Below are 26350 nucleotides of genomic sequence, written 5' to 3'. Positions count from 1 at the left end.
TGCTGGTTAGAAGGTAGGTAACAAATCACTTGTATATTCAGACTGAACAAACAGGCTGAATAAATTCCATGGATCATCAGACGATCTTCCCTACTGATCCAAGGGACGTCTTCAATAAGTTGAGACCATGCCATCGTTGATTCCATGTGTGCCTGTTCGATCGATCCCACTTCTAGGTAGCTAGGTAGTATCACCCTTTGGGAAACTCTGCTCGTGCTCCAGTCTGATAATACACTCGTAAGAGGTACAACAGTGCAACAGTTTATCGTCTTCTATAGGATGGTCTGTACGAGGTCTATCAGTGTACTTTTCTCTGACAGGAGCAATGGTCTGTTACTGTCCAATGATTTATGCCCGAGGAATCATTATGGACCACCTACCTTTGCAGTACCTAGTCCGAGCACACCCCATTTTCCCAATAAATATAGAGCCAATCAAAATGGCTTCTGGATAGGGCGGGGTAAACGCAACCAGCACGGGACTGGCTTGGTCCGCAGCAGCATCTTCCTTGCCACGACCGCCACATCTACTCTTGAATACAGTTCTGCATGATAACTGGTTAGTCTGCCATGGAATTGTGGACGATACTTACCTTAGGTAGCTAGTAGCTACTCCATAGGGAGTTAGTCCTTCATAGATAATTCCCCTCTAAGAGCTATGAAATGCTCGGCTGCAATTATGCCCATAGCTCAAGCTTAACGGCCGGTAAACTGTAGAACATTTTCTCAAGCAGGAGCAGGAACGAATAGATCTGCAAGCGACCCTGTAATCGGCCGCTTTCCCCCTTCTTCATGATATGCGACTCCCCCAGACGGACGCACTGGATGCTTCACGACGACGTCACTGAGCCAGAGCCCCTAAGCCGTTTCGAGCAGTCCGTGATCCACCACCGCAGGGCGGCCCACATGCCTGCCCGAATTCTGAGGTTTAGCTGCTGTTCGGACTTTGAACTTGGCTCGTCACTGGTGGGAGTAATCAACTCAGTTTACGACTGGACGGGGTCGTTGTCTGGCTGTCTGTTTGCCCTTCTAGCCATCTCTCCTCTTCATACTCTGCCGGGTGGTGACCATTTTAACTGGTATTCCACCGAAGAGGAGACATCAACTTCACACCAGGTAAGTGCTTGATTATGGATTGTCCTCGCCATGGGAGTTTCGAGATTTCCTTTCTTGCCCGCCAAAAGGGAGAGATGTCGAAGAAGACTTGCTGATTGAAGCCCTGTCACTGCCATGGTATAGTGCAGTCGAATTGCCTCGTCTGTTTGAAGCTTTTGAATGCCCTAGACAGGCCGAGACTCGGTGGATCACCATTGTCGCCAAAGCTTTGCCAGTTCGCCGTCGTCCATTTGCCGGTCATCCTATCCTCTGGCCCTCCTCAAAGACGAAAGAAAGACCATATACAAGGGCTGTTTCAGTCCGCTTCATGGACAATTGTGGGACGCTGAACGGTCTGCTCGCGCCCTGAGAGACCGCTTTGCGTTCCATAGGGTTCCCCAGCCTACTGCTCACGATATTGAATGTTTTCGCGTCCCACCTGCCTTCTGGCGACTCAGCAATCAATTGTAGCAGAACTTCTCTATCCTCTGCCCCAGATGGGCAACTTTCAGGGATGACTTTGGACAAACACACTGAACATGCGCCGTTTGTGTCTTCACCCCCACAACCTTCCACTGCCACAATGCGAGCGGACAACACCTGGATTATGGATGATGCCACACGCAACAAATTCTTGAAGAAATACAAAACCCAGGTGGCGTCGGCGACTTCAACAATCTGCGCGACTCTCTCTGTGGTAAGTTCGGATTATCGATTGTCGACCTGGCGGGGATGGATACTGATATGTCTGGTTTGTCTAAAGACTCCTCTTGAGAATATCAAGACCCGTATGCAGACGTATGTTATTTTTTTCCCGCAATTCGCTGCAAGAAGGGAGAGGGCAGAGTTGACCTGAACAGGCACAACTTCCAAAATGTCTTCCAATGTGTTCGCTACCTTTGGCGTACCGAGGGACCACGGGGCTACGTCGCTGGTAGGTTGACATCGCTCTTGAATTCTACGCAACGCATGATCTAATATTCGAAATGCAGGAGCTCTGCCTCCTCTGGCAAGTGTCACCGCTGTCCGTGTCGTGAATTTTTCCACGTACAACGCCGCCAAACACCGTATCTCCGAGTTTGTCGAGAGAATTACCGGCGAGTCTCCGCTGAAAACCTACAACAAGCCAGGCAGCAGTCCCACTGTGTCCACTCTTTTGACCTTCACTACCGCTGGCTTCATTGCAGGCCTGGTCACCTCTCCGCTTGCATGTAAGTTTCGCGATTGAATTCAACCGCCACAATGGCTGATTGGGTAGGTCCCTTTGAGCTGGCCAAGAATGTCGTGCAGACATCGGTCTTGGTCTCTCATCGTGCTCAGGCGTCTCCCGATGCGGTCCGGGACCCATCTCTGCGCAACCAACCACGTCTCGGCACCATCGAGGCGATCAGGCAGATTGTTCGCCGTTACGGGTTTCGCGGCTTGTACACGGGTTTCCATCTCCATGCGATGCGCGATACAATTGGATCCGGTCTGTATTTCAGCGTCTACGAAACAGTCAAGCAGGTCGCGGCAAGGGAACTCGGACCGGACAAGTCTCCTTTTGGAGGTCCGATGATTGCCGGTGCCATTTGTAGCACCGTGCCTTGGTTCTGCGTAAGGCGATATTTTGTTCTAATGAAACGGTCAATTGCTAACCTTTGCCAGACCTATCCACTTGATACCCGCAAGACCCGTGCCCAGAGCGTGCTTCTTGGCAAGGCCAAGGAGGTGGGCGAGGCATCAGCGGCTGTTTCCAAGTCGAGTATGTACAAAGGTCTATCGATCATTCTTATTCGTACGGGAGTCAACAATATGATTCTCCTGAGTATGTTCGAATACATCAAGATGCGGATCAACCAGCTGGAGGGCTAGCGGAAATTGCATTGTTGATTTTTCTTGCAAACTACGAAGCTGGTCTTTGGGGCACTGGCATAGGCATTGTATTTCTTGCATGGTTTGGGCTTATGTTTCGAGTACATAAATACATGAGCTAGAAGCTCGTAGCAAATACCAGGATGAATGAATCAATAATATCAAAAAGTAGGCCTTTTTGAATATTAATGGACGGATTGAATGCCTCAGGCAGAAAGGACGTCATCCGTTGCCAGGGCCAGGCAGGCGGGGTTGGGCGTCTCGCTGTCAACAAAAACTTCCCAACGGCGGCCTCTTTGCCTGCGATGCTTCCCATGCCTCGACCATCACAATGACATCGTACGTACTGCTGAGACCTTTTCAATGATGCGTTACTGATGTTTTGCTTAGCAATATCCTTCAGGTCCCATTTCGGCGCTCCCACGCCGTCTCCTTGTCCGATGCGATCACTCAATACATTTCGTCCAAATATGACCAGCGACCGGATATGTTCGCAGATGATCTCTTGATCATCGACCGTTTGCGAAATGAGGCGATTAATGTCCAGGAGCCCCATGTCAGTGGAATCAGTCGACTGGTCACGTACGCGGCGCAACTGAAATGGCTGGGTGGGAAGTTTCCGGTTGATGTGAGTGTCCTGAACATCATCTCTGCGTGTACAGCATGCTGACTGAGGGTGACAGGTCGGTGTGGAATTTCCATGGTATCCTGCCTTTGGATTCAATACAACAAGACCTAGTATGTGATTGCGGCGGTATATCAGGGACGAGCACTGACAGTCCGTCAAGTTTCACAGAATAACCTTCGCTTCGAATTGGCCAACATCCTTTTCAATCTGGCGGCGCTGTACTCTCAGCTAGCCTTTTCGGTTAACCGGACGACTTCCGACGGACTCAAGCAGGCATGCAATTACTTTTGCCAGTCTGCCGGGGTTCTCCTGCATCTACGAGCCGATATCCTGCCCGACCTGCGAACGTCCCCGCCTGAGGACATGGATGAAATGACCCTTCAGAGTTTGGAGCAACTTCTTCTGGCCCAGGCACAGGAGTGTTTCTGGCAAAAGGCCGTCAAGGACGGTCTGAAGGATGCATCGATCGCCCGGCTGGCGGCCAAGGTTTCTGACTTTTACGCCGAGGCTGGCGACTACGCGGTCAAGTCCAACGCGATCAGTCCTGAGTGGATCCACCACATGACTGCCAAACACCATCACTTTGCGGCCGCGGCGCAATACCGGCAGTCGCTGGACTGCCTGGAGAAGCGAAAGTACGGCGAGGAAGTGGCGCGGCTGCGGGATAGCGAGGCGTGCGTCAACGAGGCGCTCAAGGAGTCTCGCTGGATAAACCGGGCCGTGCTGGGGGATCTCAATGGGCTGAAGAGCCGTGTGTCGGAGGACCTTAAGCGGGCGACCAAGGACAATGATGTCATCTATCTCAACCCTATACCTCCAAAGTCGGAGCTCAAGATCATCGACCGGGCGTGTATGGTTGCGGCCAAGGCGCCATCTCAGGTGACGGATGCGATATCCATGCTGGGCGAGGACGGGCCTCTGGGACAGCCGCTGTTTGCCAGATTGGTGCCATATGCAGTTCATATTGCGGCCAGTATCTACTCTGACCGCCGCGACCGCCTGGTTAACGAGAGGATTATTGGGGAGTTGGAGACCATGACGGACAAACTACGGGAGTACGTTCTTGGCAACTCTTTAATGGCTGGCAACTTTGTAGTGGAATTACGCTGACTTTTATGTAGTTTGCTATCGTCGCTAAACTTGCCAGGATCTTTGCAGGCGCTTGAAAAGCCGCTTGGACTACCTCCAACGCTGGTAGCTCACGCCGAGGAGATGCGACAACAGGACGGGCTGCACCGGCTACGGAGGTCGCTTGAAGATATAGCCAGGGTCAAGGCCAACGACAAGGCGGTCTACAATGAGGGAGTAGAGCTGCTGGCGGCCGAAAAGGCGGAAGATGATGCTTCACGGCGGAAATACGGGACTGATCGATGGAGCCGGCAGACGTCCGAGACGGCAGCGCCGAAACTGCACACCACGTCAAGCGAGATCAGCGGGTACTTTACGTCGGCCCAAAGCAGCGACAATCTTGTGGAGCAGAAGTTACGGGACTCGGAGGCGATCTTTCGGGTGCTCACAGGCACCAATCGCGACCTGGAGATGTACGTTCCCAGCAGCCGGCGCGCTGCAATCCCGCCGGAGGTGGAGCGCGAGTTGATCCGGCTGCGGGGATGCCTGAGCGAAGTGAGTCGGCTGGAGAGCCGAAGGAAGCGGCGAGCGCAGGTGTTGAAGGAGAAGGCTCGGGGGGATGATATCACGCAGGCGCTTTTGAAGGAGACTGCGCGGTTGGAGCGGGAGTTTCCCATGCAGCCGATCCAGGCAAGCCAATTTGAGGATCTGTTCGAGGAGCAGCTTCATCTGTACGACCCGGACCTGGAGATGGTTGCGCAGGAGCAGCATGATCAGGACCAGATTGCGGCGCAGGTGCGCGAAGCCAACCGGGCGTTCACGCGGGCGCACACGGGGGATGCGTCGACCAAGGAGCGGGAGAAGGCGCTGCAGGAGCTGGAGAACGGGTATCTGAAGTACAAGGAGATCATCTCGAACATTGAAGTGGGCCGGAAGTTCTACAACGATCTGGCCAAGATTGTGTCGAGGTTCCGGGATGATTGCAAGGCGTTTGTGCACCAGCGCCGCATGGAAGCGAGTCAACTAGAAAGGTTTGTCCTTGTCACTCGTTTTAGATGTGATACTGATCGATTTAGTGATATTGCAAGTGCTGCAGCGATGGCTTCACTGAATATCTCGCAACCTCACCTCCGACAGCAACCGCAGCCGCCGCAGCTACCACAACTGTCGTCACCTCCAGCACCCATTCAGCCGCCCGTTCAGATGCAACCGTCACATCCACCAGGAGAACCGCTGACGGCGCCACAACCGACACGAGCCCCGGTCGCACCGCCCGCGGTTCCGACGCCTGGCATGTGGTCGCCAGAGATGGGGATCCGGTTCGGGGGAGGGAACAGCCGAGGACAGCCGGGGCAATGGGATCCCAGCGCTGGAATCAGATTTGGTTGAGCAAGTATCCATAGGACAGATGTATCAAGATGTATATATACGGAATGAGATACCACTCGTATATAAGGACTTAAGTCACCCGACGCATCACCGCAGCCGCCTCGGCAGCCAACTCCCTCGTCTTGATGTCCAGATCATCGGCCAGACTCAGAAACTGGAACCGATCAATCCACATCTGCCAGCGGCTTTTGGAGACAGTGGGCGCGGCGCCCCCCGCAGCACCAGACTCGCGGTACGAAGGTGACAGCGACAAACCCACGGGGAATTCTTCGGTTTCGTGCCTCCTTTCCCACAGCTCCTCCCCCATGACCAACGCCCAGATGGCCGCACAGGAGACGAAAACAGCCATCTTTTTCCGTTTCCCGGTCCCGGGGGGCACACCAACACCAGTACCCTGCTGATGATGATGATAACGATGGTGATGATAGTGGTGGTGCTCGCCCCTCTCCAGCGCAACCCTCAAGGTATGGATCCCTACATCTTCTAACCGCACGATGCGCTCCTTGGTGATGAATGCCAGGAAGGCGTGGAGGTTTTCCCATTGTTCTTTTTCATTTTTGTTTTCAGTTGAGGTTGCGGTTGAGATTGAGGATTCGTCCTCGTCCTCGTACTCGGATAGGATATCGGCTACGGCGGCTTTTAGGTCTGATTGCTCGGAGTCTGAGTCTGAGACTTGGGGGTTTGTGAGGGTGAGGGACCGCAGGGAGTCGATGAGGGTTTGTTGCTCGGCGGAGGGGAGGTCGGGTTTTGGGGTGGAGGTGCGCGGGGTGTGTTTTGCGATGGTGAGGATGGAGGGCCAGGTTGGTTGGTCTTCTGATTCAAATGGGGACTGCATTGTGGATCTTTACTGTAGATATTCATTTCATGTTGGTCTTTCTCTTGTCTTTTTTGTCTTGGTTGTTGAGGTAGGTGGTTGATGTAGATAGATGGTGGTGTGGTAGTCGATGACGTAACTCCATATCTTATCAATCTGTGGTGTTACTCGGACCGACTGGTCTTGATAATGTTTGATTTTGGGTATCATATCGTTATGCATCATATATACACCATTCGTATTCACAAATACTAGCGAGACACAAGGCCTAGGCAGGCGGCTACTCCTTCTCGCCGACTTCGACGTCCACCCCACCCAGGAAGAAATCCAATTCACTCGGCCCCCCGGCGGAATTCTGCTCGTTCTCCGCCAACTGCTCCAGTAGACTCAGGAAGGGATCCTTCTCGATCGAGCCCGCCTCGCTGCCGCCGCCGGCCCCGGCAGTATGCGACGAACTGGCCTGGGACTGCGCGCCGGGCGTCATGATCGTTTGGCCGGTGTGGTTTTGGTGGTTGCTGCTGCTGCTGCTGTCGAATGGGAAGGTCGCGTACTGCGGGTGCGAGGGCGGAGTGGGCGCCACGTGCAGGGACTCTGCTAGAAAGGCGGGCGGCGAGAAGCCGAACATGGCTGATGGGGGTGGTGGGGAGAAGCTGTGGTTGTGGTTGTGATTGTGATTGTTGTTGTGGGGGTGGTGATTGGAGTGGGGATGGTGGCCGTTGCTGGCATCCGAGGCAGAAGAATGGGTCAGGTCGGCGTTACCAAGCGTAAACGTGGGTTGTAGTTGCGGCGAGGGCTGGGCATGCTGCGAGTGATGAAAGGTGAGCGATGGGGACGAGACGCCGGGCGGCTTGGTCGCGGTGCTGGTTGTGCTGTGCGAGTCGCGGCGCGGCGACGGACTGTGGTTGGATGGGAGGGTGACGGGGGCACGGGGCGGCTGGTTATGGTACGTGGGATATGCGGTCATGGGTCGGTAGTACGGGTCCAATTGGGGGCTACAGTGGTCAGATCACATACTGAGTCAGAGCAGGACAGGACAACCTACGTATCACCCATATCGACCAGGCGCACGTGCGACCCGTCGGCCGTCAGACCGGGATACCGATCCAAAAAGTCTTCCAGGTGGAAGACGGGCGAAAAGCGCATCGGACTGGTGGCCAGCGTGCGGACCAGCTCGGCGTGGCAGGTATAGATGGTCTGCAGCATCTCGCGCTGGTGCTGGACGCCAGCCCAGTAGGACCCCAGCCAGGTCAGCTGGTGAATCTCGCGAGTAAGAAACTCGGCACTGGACGAGAACACCTCGCCCTCGCGGCCCTTGTAGTGCACGCCGTGCACGTGGACCGTCCCCGCCGTGCAGACGCAGTACCCGACAAAGGCAGGCCATTCGATCAGGGGGGAGTTGCGGGCCAGCTCGACGAGCTCGGCGATGGCGTTGGAATGTGAAAAACACAAGTTAGTGGCCTCGATTTGCCAGGACTGGTGCTGGCCGGTGCCGCGCAGCTCGACCAGGTCAATCGGCAGGAACGGGCGGTAGATCAGACAGTGCACGAGATGATAGATGAGCTTGCTCAGCAGCAGGATGCAGCTCTCGGGATGGCCGAACAGCGCTTCTACAGAAGCAAAAACGTCCTGGGTGCCTGTGGCCCAGATGTCCAGTTCCTGACGGATTTTGGACAGGTTGGACAGCGAGTGCCAGGGAAAGTGCGAGTCGCCCTTGACGCCGCCGGCGGCCAGGTAGCGGTTGGTGATCCCCAGGATGCGGGTGATGTCGATGAGGAGGGCGGTGGCCCCGGGTTTGCGGCGCGGGTCGCTCGAGTACTGGATGTTGGGGCCGACGGTGTTGAAGAGCTCGCCCTCGACGTTGAGTCCGGCCGCATGCGGGGACCAAGCGGGGAGTCGCAGGACGATGGAGTGGTCAGCGATGAGGCCGGGCCGTTTCGAGCCGCAGGTCAGGAAGCGGTCCATGATGTAGACTGCCCAAAAGAGCCGGCGTCGCATCTCGCGTTCCGCGGCGGGCAGACTCTTCGGGGGCTCGCGGTAGAGGTCCAGAGCAATGGCCATGGAGGCACAGTTGGCTGTACAGTCAATCAATATCCTGTCTTTCACGAGGCGATGGTTGCATACTGAAAGTCATATAGGCCTTTTTGCCCAGACCATGGGCAAAGTATGTCTGCGAGAGTAGAAGCAGGGCCTGCAGCCCATCCATGGTCGGTTGATCGACATCCACCATGCGTCGGGCCTGCAGGGCATAATCCAGGGCCATTCGAAGGGACTGGTCGGGGGTGTTGGGCGAGCTTGTATATCTGCAATGGTCAGTGCTGAAACTAGACGCACGAACAGGAGAACAAACCGCAAGGTAATGGCGTAGATGGCCATAGACAAAGCGACAGGTAATTGCCCCATCTGATGACTCTGACGGGTTACCGGCTCGTCCAGGATGAAGTAGGGTTTGCCATGGATGCGGGCAAAGTACGCATCCAACATGGAATCCGGCAGGGCAAAATGATGCACGGGAGGCGAGGGCTGCGAGGGAAAGGAGAATGGCCGTGGAAAAGGTTCGGATGGGGGGATGTTGGTCGTGGATGTGCTGGAGGTGGATGCGCGGGCGAGGGCGTGCAACGAGGCCGACGGATCAGCAGGTTCCTTGTCCGGCTCGACGGTGGAGGTGGGCGAGATGGGATTTTTGTTTTCATCCTGCAGACGTTTCTCGAGACCATCGACACGCTTGAGCAGGGCTTCGAGGACGTCTGTTTTGGGGCCGCGTTTTTTGGGGACGGCATCTGCGGACACAATTAGTAGGGCGTTTACATGACGGGGCCGAGGTATGAGGCGAGCTACCGTAGATGCATGGGCATTGGAAGACCTTGCATGCTTCACAACTGGGACGCATACGGTTGCATTTGATCTACAAATTAGAATTGGATCCTTTAGACTGAGGAGGATACTTACCTTTCGCTTTCGACATGATTTGCAGTTCATGGACTCGCGCGGCTCGGCAGTGACTCGGCGGGGAGTGAGCCGGTCGATACTGACGGCGGGGCGAGAAATAACGGAGGACATGATAAATTGATGATAGATAGAATAGATACTAAAGAAGATTGGTCAAGACATTTGGAAGACTGAGACAGAAAGAGAGAAAGGAAGCGGAGGAAGAGGGCGAGGAGGAAGAGAAGAAAGAGGAAAAGGATGAGGATCAGTTAAATTAAAGTGGCCCGACTCAAGCCTCCAGATCAGGATCAGGACCAGGACGGATCAGTCCAAGGCTTCAAGACTCCGGTAGTTTAATGCAAAAGCAAAAAGTAAGACCAGGGCGAAGATCATAGACAAGTGCGCAGTAGTGGTTCTCGATCGCAGCAGCAGAAAGAAGGAAGAAATACGAAGCATGAGGAGAGAATCGCAAGAGTGGGGAATCTGGAGATGAAGATGGAGGACGGAGGATTGTCTAGTGTCGGACCAGAGACGATTCACGGTTAGATCCATGATTCAGCCAGAGACCAGCTAAAGTAGTGCAGAACCAACTTAACCAGAGCGTCCATTTAGCTTTAGCCTGGAGATGGTAAAATTGATGGTACTTGTTATGTGCCACCGGAGCGCGGGGAGTCGACAGTTGACAGAGTATCCATCGACAGATACACAGCCCAAAGCAGACCGACCACAGAATCTGGGGAAGTCGATCATTTCTTCATCGGCTATCCAGTCTCGCCTCGCTTCCACAGAATAGATTAATCTGTCTCTCTCTCTCTCTCTCTCTCTCTCTCTCTCCCCGTCACGGACCGAAGTGCCGTCCTGTGGCCCACTGGCGTTTTACTCCATTCGAGACGGACCTCCTAGACCTAGTCCCTAAGCAGTACGCAGTAGGCAAAGACACGAGGTCAGCATCTGCAGGTCATTCATCATCCCCTGACCCGATTCTTCAGCCATTGACCAGATAACCCATCTCCATCAATGTCTTGACCCTCTCCGCATCACAGTCTCAAAAGTCTCTTTTCCTTTGCAGAAGCGCCTCCGATCGTCAAGGCATCATACAGAATAGTCTTAGCTTGTTAGACTAGCTCTGCTCCGGGTCCTCCGTCCTCTACATGTGAATACAAGTACCATCTAGACTAGTCTATCAGCCAGGGAGTCAGGGCTAAGGTGCCTGAACGCCGCAGAAAATACCGGCCACTTTCCGAAATACCGGCTGTTACAGTTACACATACCGGGGTCCCCACATTACTTACTCCAGCCAAGACACATCTTAAGTTTCGCAACTATGATAGATTGTAGATAGATGTGACTCGTATGATTCAAGATGAAGAATATAATGCGTCTAATAAATCCTTCCCGAAGCCATCCGCACAAAATCAAACGGCACGTTCTGTCCCACCAGCAGCCGCATCGTTTCCACCGTCGTCCACGCCGTCACCTCGTCAATCCCATACGCCGTCCAGCCCGCACTCACCGCCACGCCCACGGGATCCCCCTTGCGCTCTCCCGAACTCGCCGTCAGATCCAGGTACACTTTGCCGCGCGTCGACCGCGGCGACGTCCGCCCGTTGCTCCGGTAGTGCCGCAGCAGCGGCTGCACCAGCAGCGACTTCTCGGGCGGCAGCGCCGAGACCATCACAAACGGCTGCTCCACCAGCTTCACCGACTGGATCGAGGTGAATGGTTCCAGTCCCGCCGCCAGCGGTCCCGTCGCCCGGAATCCCACTGTGTAGATCGATCCCACCCCGAGACTGCGCAGCGCATAGATCGCCGCCGACGCATCGCTCTCTGAGCCTGCCAGGATGATCGCCGCTCGGCCTCGGTAGGCTGACGGTACGTAGTCGCGTGTCAGCGTCGCCCGGATACCTTTCCAGGTTGCGTTCTCCCCAATTAGCCTTCTCGTTCCCGATCCTTGCGGTTGCGGTGCCGATCCCGGCTGCGATTGCAGCTGCTGTTGCGGTTCCCCCACCACAATTGTATCCACTAACCCAATTGCCCGCGCGGCCTCGCTGACCGCGGGGATGTACGGCGTCGCCGCCGAGATGGGCGGGTTGACCGAGGCGCCGCCGAAGCTGGGCTGCATGATCACCCCTTCGATCGTGCCCTTGGGGCCGCGGTCGATGGACGTCAGCGTGTGCGGCAGGCTCAGCTCATTAAAACACTTCTCCATGAACATGGACTGCGGCGTGGCCCGGAACGACCCAATCACATACAGATCGCGCTTCGGCAGCGCGCCCATGATGTGCATCGCCTCGTTGATCTCGGCCGCGGTCAGCTGGCCCGGCGCGGCGATCATCGGCAGCAGCGGGTGCGTGATAGGCGAGAAGACCGTGTTGAGCGCGCGCGACAGCTGGCCCATCTGGCCCATGTTGACCGCCGACAGCAGCGGGGCCGACGACCCGCGCGCCTTGATCGTCGATCGGAAGTACTCCAGCTCGTAGTTGGCCTCGATCGTGTGGACCATGGCGATCATCTTGACAATATCCGCGTACCGCGCGCTCTCCTCGAAGATGCGCGCCGCCTCGGGCGACGTCCACTTCCACGTCCCCGAGAAATCATGGAACGCCGACATGATCACGCTGTTGCCCTTTTGCTCGGCCAGCCGCCGCCGGATCTCCTCGGGCAGCCACAGCTCCACGTCGATGTACTCGCACCCCCACTGGATCGCCCGCCGCAGGTACCGGTAGAACAGCATCGGGTCGTCCATGGGGAACTTGCCATTCTCCTTGGTGCAGCGCGTTGTGAAGATGATCGGCAGCTCCGTGTGCTGCCGCAGCAGCATCACCTGCTGGCCCACGTACCGCAGGCTCGGCACGGGGCTGGTGACCCCCTGCGGCGACGGCTCGACCAGCAGATCCACGCGGATCTCCACCGCGTCTGACCCGACAGACAGGATGTCCAGGTTCGGCAGCGCCGCATGCACATCGGGAAACGTCGTCGAGATGAAGTTGGTGCGGGATTTTGTCTTGAGATCCTCGTGCGGCCGCGTCTGGCCCAGGATCAACGACAGAAAGCGCGTGAGATCGCGCCGCAGAAACGGGCTGTGCGAGTACAGAAACTCATAGTCACAGCGGTCAGTGAGCGCCTCGTCCGGCGACGAGCCGTCGTCCACACAGTGCGTGTTGATCACGATCAAAGTAGACAGGTCGCACTGCTCGAGACTGCGCGCCAGCTCGGCGGCCAGAATCCCCACCACTACGGCATTACTGCCCTTCACCAGGGAGGACAGCGACGTTTCTGTGGTCCATGGTTTGCCCAGAACCTCGGCAACCACTTGCACGATGGTGTCCTGGCCGGACCCGTAAACTACCACCACCGTCCTCGGAGGATCCGCGGGGACAGTCTGGGGAGCGGCGACGGCTGAATTGGCCGGGACAGGAGTAGACAGTGGGGGATGAGCACCATTGACAGGAGAGGGGGTGCTGGTGTGGTTGTTGGTAACAGATGGAGTGGTATCAGCAAGAATGGTCATCCCCATGGGCTGATGAACGGCTGTCTGCATCATCTCATTGCATGGGCAGCCAGACTGCTCAGTTCATAGTTGGCCCAATGACTAAACGACAGCAGTTGGAGTCTCAGACAAACGAAAGAGATGGAGGTATCATTCATAAAAATAAGATAAATATGTTGACCAACAGTGACTGTAGCTCACTGTGAGGTTATCCTGCTGGTAATGGCACTCTGGGGTAAAACCCACACAAGAGGGAGTTTAGCCTTTAATGTCTGATCACCGTCGATGTGGGTAGGGTAGGTTATTATCCGGAAGAAAAGAGGGCGAACGGGTATCAAATATATCAAATAGTCGAGCAAGATAAAAGGAGAAATGATAGAGGGACAATCTAGGACAGAAAAGGAGAATAAGGACAGGATAGGATCAGGTCAGGTCAGGGTATCATCCACCAGTGCCAGGAAGCTGGAAACCGACCGGCAACGCCGTAGTCTACCTAGGTATGGTTGTATCGGACTGGCTGTAAGAAGATTACCCCCCTGATAGACGCAAGAAAGCGAGCAAGATCCCGAGGAGGAAGAAGACGGAGATTGTCAGCGACTCAACAATGAATTCTCATCAGCCTTTAGAAGGTAACATTATCCAGATGATTCTTCTCCCTCTCCTTCTTCTGTCCCTCATCCTCGTCCACGGCAAATGCAACGATGCGTCTTTTGTCTCCGGCTGAATTTCCCCGGGTTTCCGCCTCCGCTGCGGACCCTATTTCTCCGCCAATCGCAGTGCTTCTTACAGTGTACAGTACAGTAAGTAGTATCTCAATTATCACAGCGTCCTCAACAACCTGGAATAATATAATGATAGAATATATGCGAAGAAGCAATAAATATTTGGCTAAATACTCTGACACCCCTGTTCACATATTGTCTAGATAATAACCCTAATGGTCACCATGCAAGACAAGACTCTGGTAGACTAGCTGGTAGTATAGAGCGGTACGCCATAGTAGAAAGATCTACATCTACCCTTTGGAGTAGGGTTAAATGGATAATCATCCAAAACCTCCGATGATACGAGGAAAAAGAGACCTCATGGCGTTACGGAGCACAACCGCCCCATCTAACTGGCCATGGCGCTCCTGGTGGAATCCACCTGCCTCAGATCTATGGATTACTTGAGGCCCTACCTCAGGATAGCTCCATAGCCATAGTAACATCGGTCCCAGGTCACCCTCTCACCTTCTCAACGGGTTTCCCGGCTATTGAACAGTCGTGTCTGCCGTAGTCCAGCCTGCAGGTCTCTTAAGCCTGGCATGGCATTTGTGGAAGAATCTGCACATGAGACATGCTTATCTGAAGGATGATCCGCCGCAGCCTCCCAATGGCCCAGTCACTATCTCTGCCGTCGATGTCATCGCTGACCCGGTTGTCCTGTGCTATTGATGTCCACGTTGAAGAATATATACTCCATAGTCCCTGTCATCTGACGGATTCCTGCCCGGTCACTGAATAGCCAGACTGCTACAGATAAACCCAACTACTCATGCAATCGCGTATCCTCATTCATTCCAGGCCCACAAAACGCAGGCCACATTCCATTGACACGTTCACAGATGCAACAAAACGACTCTTCCAAAAAATAAGGGAACATCTCTAGAAATAAATAAGCCAAAAACAGCCGGAGAAATCCTGGCCAGTCATTCGGGGTATTAGACAACAAAACGAAAATCCAAAGCCAAATCCAAATCCTGTCAAGCAGAAGACCAAGCAATCATATCCGCTGCCTCAATGTAGAAAGTAAGAGAAGATCGGTAATGTGTACAAATATGCTGGTGTCGATGTATGTGTCGTATCGTACCTCCCATGACCTCGAAAAGTCTGGTTTCATGTCAAGCCATCACAACGTGAGTAGTGACTTGTGCCGCGCTCAAATCATGCATGCGACTCGTCCGGATCCCATCTGCAGAGGAGCAGATCCGGAAATACTCTTCAGCGCGGAGAATGGCTTGCTTCAAACGTGCTCCCGTGGCGCGGACCCTCCCGTCCCTCCCGTGCCCATGCAAAGTAACATTGCTAGTCGTACATTGCTCGTTGCGGTTCCCCCACCGCAGCGTTTCAAGCGCAGACAGGAATATCGTCCTCTCCACGGTGGATGCGCCAAATCGTAACCACCCAAGTCTCAGGGGGCAGTGACCTGACGATGCTCTCTATCTGCGACAAAAGTGAAACAAACACGGCAACTGACCCCAGTGAGAGATATGACAGGTGCATGCCACGTGGGCAGCGTCATATCTAATAGTGTTCTAGGGCATATAAAGCCCCTTTAACATCGAATCTCATCATCTTACGGAGGAGAGATAGCAAGCCCGTTCATAAGGTTAGGAAGTGGCTTCCGGCGAGCATTGTTGGCCGTCTTTGAGACCCGCGGCGCTCCATTAATCATGCGCGGTTCCTTCATCAGGCTGGTGTCGAGCTTGGCTGGGGCTGTGACGGATTAGCGACATTCTACAGGCAGGCTAACAAGTTTGCAGATCGTCGACGCACCTCTAGTGACAATGCGGGTATAATCCCCAGAAAGAGTCTGTTGGCCCCTGCTGCTCGGTGGAAACGAGGTCGCACTGGCTGTTCGCCAGAGATGGTTCGAGGTATCGGATAGGAAATCGGTCATGGTACGGCTAGAAAACAGCGAAGAACGGCCCCGATTCCGTTTCGACAGAACAATCTCATCGAACAAGGCCAGTCGGGGGTCCTTCGACTTGGGATTCACCCTTTCTCTTTCCCCAATGAACTCGTTAAAACCTAATGAGGTTTAGCATACACGCAACCACGGTGTTCAGGTTTTCAGAGCTTACCTTGTGTGTGCTGCAGGACCGCAATGTACTCCGCATGCTCGCTAGGCAGGCTTTTCAAGAAGGCTTCCATGTTGAAGCTGTACGTCAGACCCGCCTTTTTCTTGTCGCCCGTGGCCGGTTGAAGGAACTTCTTGTAGGTGTAAAACAGGCTGGCGAAACATCTGACAAAGGCGGCCCGAACCTGCTCCGGGTGGAACGCTGCAGGACAAACCAGACAGATCTGAAGAGCGCACCGGTTGTGCACCAGGGTCCTGCAGGCACTGCACCGGTACATGCCGTCCTCCGCTCGCTCATCGCACACGACACAGACGGCCTTGTCATCGGCCGGGACCACCTGGAGGCAGTGGCCCTCAACCCAGCAAGTGCCTTCGGCATTCTGGATGGGCTGTGCGACAGACTGCGGCACAATCGTCGAGGCTGCCACCGTGGACTGAGCATAGACGGACGGTGCATAGGTGGAGCCCGAGGTGTAATCCGTGTTCAACGTCGTGACTGACAGGTTGGGCGCATGGCCAAGGAAAGGAGCACTCGGCCGTCTCGGAACAGCTGACCTCATCTCCATTCCAAATGACGAGCTTCGCCGGGATGCAGCATCAAAATGACCCGACCGTTTCTCCCGCAGCGAAGCCTGCAGAGCCATACCCGAATCGTTCCGGGAGCTGGGCGGGAAGTGGCCCGAGGTCGGCGAGTTGTCCCTCGGGGAAGGTGGTGACCCGGTCTTGGACGTGGACCCGGTGCTTGGTCGGTCGGAGCCTTTGGATGAGAAGCCCCGGGACGCAGCTTGCTCGTGCCGTGCATACAGATAAGCGTTGAAGATGAGTGGTTGGAAAGTAGTCGGCAGCACAGGCTGTTGGCCAAACGCACTCGAATTGAGACTGACATACTTGGCCAGTTGAGTGGACTGCGCCCGGGCGTTGAAAATAGACGGGTTTTCCGACATAAAGGCATCAAAGGGGAACGTCTCAATTGCGTAAGCCGGAGGGCCAGTGGGGACTGCGCACCGACTGTGGTGGGGCGCGGCAAGCTGGAGCAGCGACAGCAGCTTCCGGCGCTGATGACGCGGCAGGGGCGTCGGCTGCACCGTGCTCTCGATCAGGTCGGCATCCAGATCCACCAGGACAAAGTCATCTGACGGCAATTCGACCTTCTCGTATCGACGCTCGATGCCCACGATGTACGGACAGGGGGCCTCCAGAGCCTGGATCAACCGTGCCGGCAGCACGGGAATCAGCACGCCGGTCCACTGGAGCGGGAACAGCAGGTCGACCAGGGCTCGGGTGGCCAGGTAGAGCATCGACGTGTGGGACGAGAGGAAGATGATGCGCGACTCGGTAAGAGCGTACTCGAACAGGATGATGATGTTCGACAGGGACAGCGTCCGGAATAACGCATAGAGATCCGTGTTTCTGGAACCGGGCAGCTCATTGGCTGCCTCCTTGCGTGCGAAGAGGCGCAGCTCCCGAACGGCCAGCTCGACCTGCGTCTTGGACGAGTTGGGGCTGAATGCCTCGGTGCACAGGTTCATCACGTATCGCTCCAATGGTTGCCAGACACCCATGCGCGGCGAACTGGGAGGGACTCGCTGAACGCCACCGTCGGTCATGGGCACAATGATGGCCTTCAGCCACTCTTTCCAGAAGCTAGTCATGTTCTCCTCGCGCCCCAAAATTCCATATGCGCGGGGGATCCAGAAACCTGTTTCTCCGTCGGTCAACCCTTCGATCTTTGACGCCGCCCCGTGACGCACCGGTCGTAGCAGATCGGTCATCAATCCAATCTTCTCCTCCACAGCGCTGATCTCATCCTCCAACTGTTCTCTCGACTCCGACCCGGACGCTACGGTGGGAAGCTGCGCCAGGAGTCGGGACAGCTTGGCCCGCTCGGAGGCCAGCCGTTCCCCAAGACTCGCCGCCAGCTCTCGCTCCTCGTCCGTCATGTTCTCTTTCCTCCACTCTTCACAGCGCTTCTCCAACTCTTCGGCCGCTCGTTGATTCAGAGGGATCCAGATAATCACGCAGATTGCGTGCAGTCGCGATCCGTTGTCAGTCGTCATGGTAAACCCATGCCACGTGGATCGAGGCCGCTGGTCGGAAGACACGATATTGATGTCATTGGGAAAGGCAAACATCGGCACATAATCCGGGAAGTTTCCGCGCTGCTTCAGCTCCTCCGCCATACCTTTTGTTGGGTATCGATCGAGAAGAACGGGCTCAAATCTCCGTTTCAGGGGGTGCATTGTGGGGGAGAATTCTAGGGGTTGCGGAGCGGGGATAACAGAGTTGTAATTGCTGAGACGCCGTGAAGTACGAATGGAAGCTGTCAAGGAAAGAACAGAGCTTAGTTTATTGTCAACGCAGATGGTGGAGTATGGCGAATGTCGCCGGATATGTACTTACCCTGACGGGCAACCGACGGCTGCCGCTTCATACTGTTCATATCCCGAAAGGCCATATGTCGTCGTACGGAACCGATCCCAGATCGTAGTAAGCTCGACGGCTGTGACGGGGTCTCGTCCGAGGTGATCTTCTGAGTGCGCAACCGAGACCGGGGGCGTGAAGCGGGCGTGATGGCCCCGGCACTGAGACTGAGGTCGGACAGGAACGAGTCTCTTTCGGACGCAAACTTGAAGAGCGCCTTGTCGAAGTCAAAGTCCTCCAGAAATGACGAGCCCCGAGGGGATTGTGCACCCTTGATCGTCAGGCTGCTCCGATTGCTGTTGGAGCCGTTCGCATTCGGCTCGGCGGAGTTCTCCGAGCGCATAGAGAATCGCTGGAACGAGTTACGGCCGGCCAAAGTCGAATTGGGCCTTGAGAGCCCGTCCAGACGGGGGTCATGAGCCTCCTCAGCGTCGGCATCCTCCTCGATGGTATCTGTGAGAGCGGGACCGGGAGAAGTGGCGCTGTTAGCCCTATATTCATCGCCCAACCTTCGGAAGGTTTCTAGAATCTCTGTGCCATCCACGCCAGCTATCCAGAAGTAATCCGCGAGAGGCGTGGTTGGCACCTCGGGGGTGGAAGAGTAAGGCATATTTTTTTTTGGGTCGGATGAGGGGATGTGATGAGCTGCTAGCAAGTGGATGATCGTTCAATTCGTCACAAAATCTACCGTGTATTTTATCGTCATCACATGAAGCCAAAAGAAAAAAAATAAAATAAAACTGAAAAAGCAAGTGTCAACTGTGACCTTGAGCGCGAAACCAGCGCCAATGGGGGAGGGTGGCTTCAACGATCAGGAGCTTCGAGATCAATAGGGAGGTAATCGTGGTGGAGACGAGGACGCATATGTAGAGGAGAATTGCGACAATGGTCGCGGGATAGGCTGGACAACCTTGCTGGAAGGATGAGCCGTCCAGGTATATGAAATCGGAACAGAAGAAGCAAAGAAAGACAAGATGAGTGCGGAGAGAGAAAAAGCAGTGAGTTTGAAGAGGGGAAAGGGGGAAAAATTGGGAATGCGTGGAGAAATTGATCTACTCCTGCTGCATGCAAGCAAAGCACTAGAGGGGGGAGGGGGGTGGAAAAGGAGTCTCTAGTAGATAGTAGTAGTAGTATCTAGCAGTGAAGGACAGATAATTAATATCTATTTACTAAATAATAATAGAGAAAGGAGAATAACAGAATAATAGTGATACAACTACTCAGAAAGATGCTCACCTCTCCTGACCTTCTTTCTTCTCTTCTCTTTTCTTTGCGATATCTCCATCGCTTTCCATCCAGGAGACTGATACTAAGGTACGGTCCTTCTATGACTCCATCTCCGGCCGTCTTTTGCCCCTCTACTAGCTCTACCTGCCCGTTTCTTCCTCGTCTTTGCTTTCTCCAGTCTCCGGTCTACGTTTTCTCTGGTTCGATCACTCCAATGGTTCCAGTCTACACTCCTCCGCTCCGCTGTGCACACGCACACTCAGCGAACAGAACCGTCCATGCCCTTGAGTCTAGTCCAACACTAGGATGACGGGTATACCCACTTCTAGCTGCGCAACTGGTGGCTGATTATGGTATTTTACTTTTTTCTTTCTGTTATCTGCGAGGGAGAGAGGTATTATGAGGTAATCGTCGATCAAAAAAGTAGCTATCAGGAGAAACTAGCGACTGAGGAGAGTATCAACAAACCGACGTCCATTGGAAAGGCAGGAAATTTTCCTTCCATGGAAAAGAAAAAGAAAAAGAAAAGAAAGAGGCAGGGCACAAAGGAACGGGAACCAACGTGCAGCCGAAACTGCGATCCCTCGTTGGAGCCATTGATATCGACCGCACCAATGCAGGAGAGACAGCGATAATTTCGAAGGATCCAGGGCGCTGTACCGAACTCCTGCGGCCTGCAGGTTGGCTTGGATACTGTAAATTCAAGGAGGTAAGGTAAATCAACATATTAAATATTTGCGTTCAATTATTTTTGTCTCGCTAAAATAATTCTGGTGACACATTCGCGTACTTTAATCCAGCCTCTCCACCGATAATCTCAGCCACGAATATGATATGACAGACCGTCTTTCGTGCTCTTCGACCAGGTCGGAGAACATATATACAGAGTATGACCTCAGTACTGTACCGAGTAACTGGTTGTCGAAACTCGCGATCAACGTTAGGGACAACCTACCGGGAGTTGTCAATGTTTGGATCCAGTGGGGAGCATGTAACCGAGTGGATTTGAAGTGAGCGACCCCTGCCTATCAAAATTCTAAAACAATACCTCTGGTTCTCTGGTACTTGAACGGCTGGAGAGAAGCACTACTGTCCGGACGGGAAATGATCAACATCAGATGTAACCGTTTCGGCTGTGGTGACTGGCGGACTGGGAACTAACTCCCTTGCTTGATATCAGTATTTGGCTGTCAACCTCCCCGCCATCAGGAATCTTCCAGTCGTCTAGTACTTTACCTACCTCAGCTTCGGCGACAACTCCGGCGTCAGAGTCTCGAACTGTATAGAATCCGGGATTTTCAGCTAACTTACGTCCGAGTGCCTAGATAGAACAGTCTGGCCTCTGATGACATGCTGGATGATTGGATAGGGGAATGACCCTCCCAACCAGTTCAGCAACACAATCGAAGCAAATGGCACATGGTGGATATCTCGAGGTTATGATTCCGACTGCAAAAGGATAATCCCTCGTCCAGTAGATACTTCAACATGTAAGTAGATCTTACGGTGTGTCAAGATCCAACGTAGAAAATGTGGGTTTCCTGCCGAGGCTGTAACATTCTTGTGTGGAGTACTATGGAATAATTATTCATAAAGCTAAGTGCATAACATTTAACCATCGAAGCATAGGCATTGTTTGGCTTTGAACATGTTGCTACGTCCGTAACCAGCCCTTGGCAACAGATCCTGATGGTGGTCGCATCCCCAGATGCAGATAACTCCGGGGCTGGCTTCTTCACCCCGGCCCCAGCCATGGAGCACCACCGTGGTCTGGACGCAGGGGGTGCGAGGAGGAGTAGGGATTTCTGCAACTAACCAGCCTCGTCTACGGAGTACACACTAACGTACCGAACTGACTGCTTAAGACTTACAGTACTTTGTCCATCATCCATAGGGTTTTGATGCTATTCGGTGCCGGGGTTGGCAGTTGGCAGTTCTGTTTTGCATTTTCATTCGGGATTCCAGAACCAAGGACCTCTCATGTTGGTAAGTACCGAACAACCTCGTTATTGTTCTCAAAGTTCAACTCCATATGGGGTCTCTCTTGACTGCCAGCATACAACGCATTGTGATCTGGCAGAATGCTAACGTGACTCCATCTCAGGTATTCTCGAGACACAATCTTAAGACTACCCAAGATTGTTTCATCCCGTCGAGTTTCATCCCGTCGAGTTGGGCCCCTTATCACTCGCTCTCCTCTGCATGTCTCAAATCCCGAGCCCTGGCCGGTGACAGCCTTAAGAACGCCACTGCACTCCACCTTACAGATGCCACATTCTTTTGGCCAACCCTATCATCGATCAACGATGTATCTAGAAAGTACGCTTTGTAAGGATTTGAGCCGTTCTAACCAAATTCACACCGCAGAGGACGGTAAGAATCTATGGATGTAACAAACCATCAGATACTTTATACTCTCAAGAACTCCAGTTGCGTGAAGCTTCAGTGCTCGCTCAGAGCCTGCCAAGACCGAAAAGCCTCAAGAAAATCCTGCTGTCGTCCACCTTCATTCCTTTCATATTCATATCCATATTCGCATTCGGCACTCTTTCCCAACAACTCCTCACCTTCTCTCAAGTCCAGAATCGGGATCATAGATGGCCGTCCATGGGCGCACTGAAAAGGCAGGACGCATCGCGCCAGTCGACCTATAAGACTTTCGCACTCCTCAGCCGTCAGGGCATCGTTGAACATGATTGCTGTTCGGCATGCCCGAGAGTTCAGCAAGTCAATAATCCCCTGAGGGCAACTCTTGAGTCGTTCCACCCAGCTGTCCTCTGTCTCACACCCCAACTCGTCCCGATGTATCTTGGATCTCTGGGCTCGCCCAGCACTGAGAGTCAAAGCACCCCGTCCGTTCTCCTCCTGTTTCCATAGCTCGCCGCGGATCAAGTCGCTGACCAGATTGGGTTCTACTCGACACCGCTCTGCAATCAGTGTGGGAAGTGAATGCACTACAACGAAGGCAGCTCTGGCTGACGATTTCCGCTCAACAGTGTACCCAACACCCCAAGATGCAAAAAAGTCTGCATGCTTTCCAAAGAGAGTGGCTTCCATTAGCGGGATATCAAAAGTAATAGGGTCAATCCTGATGGTTTGAACTTGACGATGACCATCAACGAACATTTCTCCAAAAAGGCTCTCAATCCGATATCGTTCATCCGCAGCATGTTGATCAATCAAGACTAGGACCGACCGTGAGCTATGGCCATCTGCAAGCTTTGCGAGGATAAACTTTCGATCCACCTGTGCAATGAGGTTGGACGTCGCCAGGTGACTCTTGCGTAATCGGCCTCGGAATTTTGCCAATCCAAAATCTTCCAATCCGCAAGACTCTCCAGAGCCGTCAAACGGCCGAATGAGGCCCTTATCACCCGTATTTACGTGACTTTCACCGTCGCCAATCGCGGTTATGGGACTTTCCGGTCGACTGAACGCAGGGTTTTCCCATCTCCTTAGGAGGCTCTCAACCCAGATATTATGACTGTTGCTTGAGATTGCCGACCTTGGCCTTGACCTATCAAGCGCCCGCAGTGTCTGAAGTGTTCCGGCAGATCGGGGGCGCTCGTCGACTGTAAATGCAGTAGATGGTGATCTAACGTTAATTGCTTGGCCCGTTCTTGCATTGATTAAATGAGTACGTCCAGTATAGGGGTCAGTCCACGGTATCGACGCATCAGCATTCGACCCGCCATTTTCAGTAATCTGCAGTTTGTTACCGGCCGACGAATCGTCCGTCTCTAGACAAATTGACAACGATTCTCTATCGTGGTACTCCGAGGCAGGCCTTGAATGCGCTTTCTTCCACCCATCGGTCAATTCATGCTTACCGGCAGGCGGTTCTTTCGCACATTTGACCCTAGACCACGTCGTAAAATCCGAAGTAGTATTCATTGACGTCGGTCTGTGAAAGGTCGGCAGCTTCAACTGGGCTGCCAAGGCTTCTTCGGCAATGGAAGATTTGTTGTGTGAAAACACCGATTTCGCAAGACTGGATCCGCTGGCCTCTGGCGACTCAACGTTCATTGACCTCTGAGACGCACCTTTCATTTGTCGCCCTGCACGTGGTCGTAGACCCTGTTGTTTCAAGAACTCGCTTATCATGGCCACAAGCACATCAATAAGACGCTGGACAGACTGGTTTGACTCCGGTATCACCTCATGGCCTTCCTCGTAGAGTTCTCTAGGATCATCGACGTCTATGCGAATGTAGAACATCGGCCATTTGTTCACTGCCTTGGTTGTAAACCTAGGACCTGGGTTTCCGTCGCCGCTTACAGGGGCAGCTTCAACCGCACCAAAATCGGACAGAGCAAACAAACGGTTGATTTCACTATAGAGCAGGTCCGTGCTGTTGCGCGGGTAGACTGGGTCAATCCCAATGGAGATAAACTGAACCTTCCTCGTGGGACTTGGCATAAGCGATACAGCGGCGTGTAATGAAATCCCAGGGACGCATGCTGACACTGAATTCCAGCTACCGGGTTTCTGCGATTCAATCAGACCGGCCTGCGTAAGTATAGAAGCGATGCGTTGGATATCCAAGTCTCCCCTTATCTCTTGACGCCCAGCGTGCGAACGAATCGTAACCTTCCTCTCTTTTCCAGCAGTTGAGATCACCAGTTTAGTGAGATGGTCACTTGCCAACATCAAAGAAACGAGTAGTCGCCGGAGATCGTCCCACTGCCGCTCGAATTCGTCGGGTTTCTGAAGGGCTAGGGCCCGACTTTTCACGCGTACGGGCATATTGCCAAACAAGTCATTGACAGTAACACGCGTCCCATGACCGCTGCAATTCAAATGATGCGATGGTGGTGCTGGCGTCAGGCGTGCGATCGGAGTCGAATGATGGAAAATAACACTATTGGTGCTGTTGTGGCTGAAATGTTGCGAGGTAACGGTCAACAGTGAAAGAGACGCCACAGAAGCGAGGAATAGCCCTCTACGACCGTAGACCGCTGTTGCTGAATGCAATTTCGAGGTATCTGCATAAGAGGTGAGCGAGAAGACAACTAACAGGAGCGAGCCTACGTACGATGCGCTTTCCCTAGTCCTCCATCCAACTCAAATTCGGCTGGGGGTATCCCATCACCGTCGTCCTCAACCACACATCCCCCGCGGTGAAAATCAACCGTTACGGAGACCGTACGTGCATTTGCATCCAGCGCATTCTTGACGAGTTCAACAACCACTCGATTTAGATCGGTAATAGAAGTTGAAGATTTTATCTTCGCCACAACTTCGGGTGGTAGTGGCTCTATTCTGCCGTCCTCTGAAGACATGACAGAAGCAGGAGAAATCTCAGTCAATGTTTTCATGCGAAACAGGCTGTCTTCCCATGATTATAGCATTGGATGGCCCTTGGCCAATCTTGAGCAGTAGTTGCCACCAGAGCGGCATATGAAACTCCGTTAGACTATGATGTAGCATCGGATCTAGAGTAAAGACAGCAACTGCACCAGAGATTTAGATTCATGAATCAGGAGCGACAGATCAGAGTCGTTTCCATGCTTGTAGTCTAAGTCTGGAAGAGTTGTTAAGAGGGAAACACCTGCTGCAGTTGATAAAGGATGTCACGTGATATATTACGTGTTATGTCTGGGGCCAGCCTATGCTGTCTGATGCCCGGACCTATATAACTAGCTACTGGACTTTGAAGGATATGTCATGTCGCCTTCGCAGGCTTGTGTGCTAAGTTTTCGTCAATCCGGTCTCCATGAGGTCCCATACAGGCGCACGGAACAGTTATGGTAGAAAGAACAACTTTGCCATAGTGACAGTGTTCCTAATGTACTTCAATATCCCATAATCATCCATATTTCCTTAGTTGGAAGGACTTTCCACACTTAGAATGCATGGTCCAAACTATACAATTCCTTTTCCTCGAGTAATTCAACGACACGCGCTGCGAATTCACGTTCATCTTCAAGGGGAAAATAAGTCCCTTGAGGAACAACCTAATGAGATTGCCCACCATAAGGTCAGCAAACTAGGGCCACTTCAGTTGAATGACTGGTGCCTTATTCTGTTTTCCTTCCTACGCAGAATGTGATATAGGCCACTTGACAATGGCGAGAAGAGTAATAATACTTCTGCTAAGACACCCAGGATCCCCAGTCCCAAAATATCATATAGATAATCCAGGTGGACTTGGCGCAGATTGTGGGCCACCTCTCATGCTTTTCCTGCTATTTCCGTACTTTCCATAGGAACGGGCTGGCGGACAAAAATGAAAGTTCTGTTAATTGTTAAAGAGCTATCTTTCGCTCACATCTCAGCTTGAATACAGCCATTTCGAGTTTCAGCATGAGGTGGGAAGAGAGGAGAAGCGGCAGGGCAGGTTGGTTTGGGCCGGAGGCAGCAATCACGTGCAGGCAGTCATCCCCTTGGGACTCCTGACGGCGTTGTAGACGCAGCCAGCGTTTACCCAGCCATTATATTCTCTTACCTTCCTAGGTTTAATGTGCTTCTTTCATTCCTCCATCTTCTTGTTCTTCTTCTGCAGTATTGAAGCTTATTCTCGGTCAGTTCGAAATCCGGCGAGCTGTGATCCAATACTTTCGGCGTCCACCTATGTTTCGGTGATTTGTGGCTTATCT

General features: G+C 53.4%; 7 protein-coding genes across 7 annotated transcripts; 2 read left to right on the top strand and 5 right to left on the bottom strand.

The window, feature by feature from the left end:
* Nucleotides 1-1677: 1677 nt before the first annotated feature.
* On the top strand, nt 1678-2948 carry Asppvi_000944 (putative mitochondrial carrier protein; the record flags this gene model as incomplete). Its single annotated transcript, XM_043297248.1, has 6 exons — nt 1678-1791; nt 1858-1892; nt 1955-2028; nt 2087-2305; nt 2353-2690; nt 2742-2948. 6 exons carry the CDS (start codon nt 1678-1680, stop codon nt 2946-2948), a joined length of 987 nt encoding a protein of 328 aa, XP_043153183.1.
* A 331-nt stretch (nt 2949-3279) lies between these two features.
* On the top strand, nt 3280-6033 carry Asppvi_000943 (putative pH signal transduction protein PalA; the record flags this gene model as incomplete). Its single annotated transcript, XM_043297247.1, has 6 exons — nt 3280-3287; nt 3339-3576; nt 3632-3686; nt 3737-4631; nt 4698-5675; nt 5721-6033. 6 exons carry the CDS (start codon nt 3280-3282, stop codon nt 6031-6033), a joined length of 2487 nt encoding a protein of 828 aa, XP_043153182.1.
* Nucleotides 6034-6103: 70 nt separating this feature from the next.
* Nucleotides 6104-6868, bottom strand: Asppvi_000942 (DUF3632 domain-containing protein; the record flags this gene model as incomplete). The annotated part of the gene is made up of 1 exon (XM_043297246.1): nt 6104-6868. The coding sequence occupies one exon, from the start codon at nt 6866-6868 to the stop codon at nt 6104-6106; it is 765 nt and encodes a 254-aa protein (XP_043153181.1).
* A 259-nt stretch (nt 6869-7127) lies between these two features.
* Asppvi_000941 (transcription factor domain-containing protein) lies at nt 7128-9809 on the bottom strand (the record flags this gene model as incomplete). Its single annotated transcript, XM_043297245.1, has 5 exons — nt 7128-7839; nt 7890-8919; nt 8969-9147; nt 9195-9624; nt 9794-9809. 5 exons carry the CDS (start codon nt 9807-9809, stop codon nt 7128-7130), a joined length of 2367 nt encoding a protein of 788 aa, XP_043153180.1.
* Nucleotides 9810-11153: 1344 nt separating this feature from the next.
* Nucleotides 11154-13313, bottom strand: Asppvi_000940 (uncharacterized protein; the record flags this gene model as incomplete). Its single annotated transcript, XM_043297244.1, has 1 exon — nt 11154-13313. The coding sequence occupies one exon, from the start codon at nt 13311-13313 to the stop codon at nt 11154-11156; it is 2160 nt and encodes a 719-aa protein (XP_043153179.1).
* Nucleotides 13314-15599: 2286 nt separating this feature from the next.
* Nucleotides 15600-19134, bottom strand: Asppvi_000939 (dDENN domain protein; the record flags this gene model as incomplete). The annotated part of the gene is made up of 4 exons (XM_043297243.1): nt 15600-15739; nt 15800-16054; nt 16108-18423; nt 18504-19134. 4 exons carry the CDS (start codon nt 19132-19134, stop codon nt 15600-15602), a joined length of 3342 nt encoding a protein of 1113 aa, XP_043153178.1.
* A 3059-nt stretch (nt 19135-22193) lies between these two features.
* Nucleotides 22194-25033, bottom strand: Asppvi_000938 (putative DNA mismatch repair protein (Mlh3); the record flags this gene model as incomplete). The annotated part of the gene is made up of 2 exons (XM_043297242.1): nt 22194-24736; nt 24787-25033. 2 exons carry the CDS (start codon nt 25031-25033, stop codon nt 22194-22196), a joined length of 2790 nt encoding a protein of 929 aa, XP_043153177.1.
* Nucleotides 25034-26350: the final 1317 nt, after the last annotated feature.

The sequence above is a fragment of the Aspergillus pseudoviridinutans genome (assembly GCF_018340605.1).
Source record: "Aspergillus pseudoviridinutans IFM 55266 DNA, scaffold_1, whole genome shotgun sequence".
Taxonomy (NCBI): Eukaryota; Fungi; Ascomycota; class Eurotiomycetes; order Eurotiales; family Aspergillaceae; genus Aspergillus; species Aspergillus pseudoviridinutans.
Note: the sequence above shows the minus strand (reverse complement) of the source record. Positions and strands in the feature narration are given on the sequence as shown.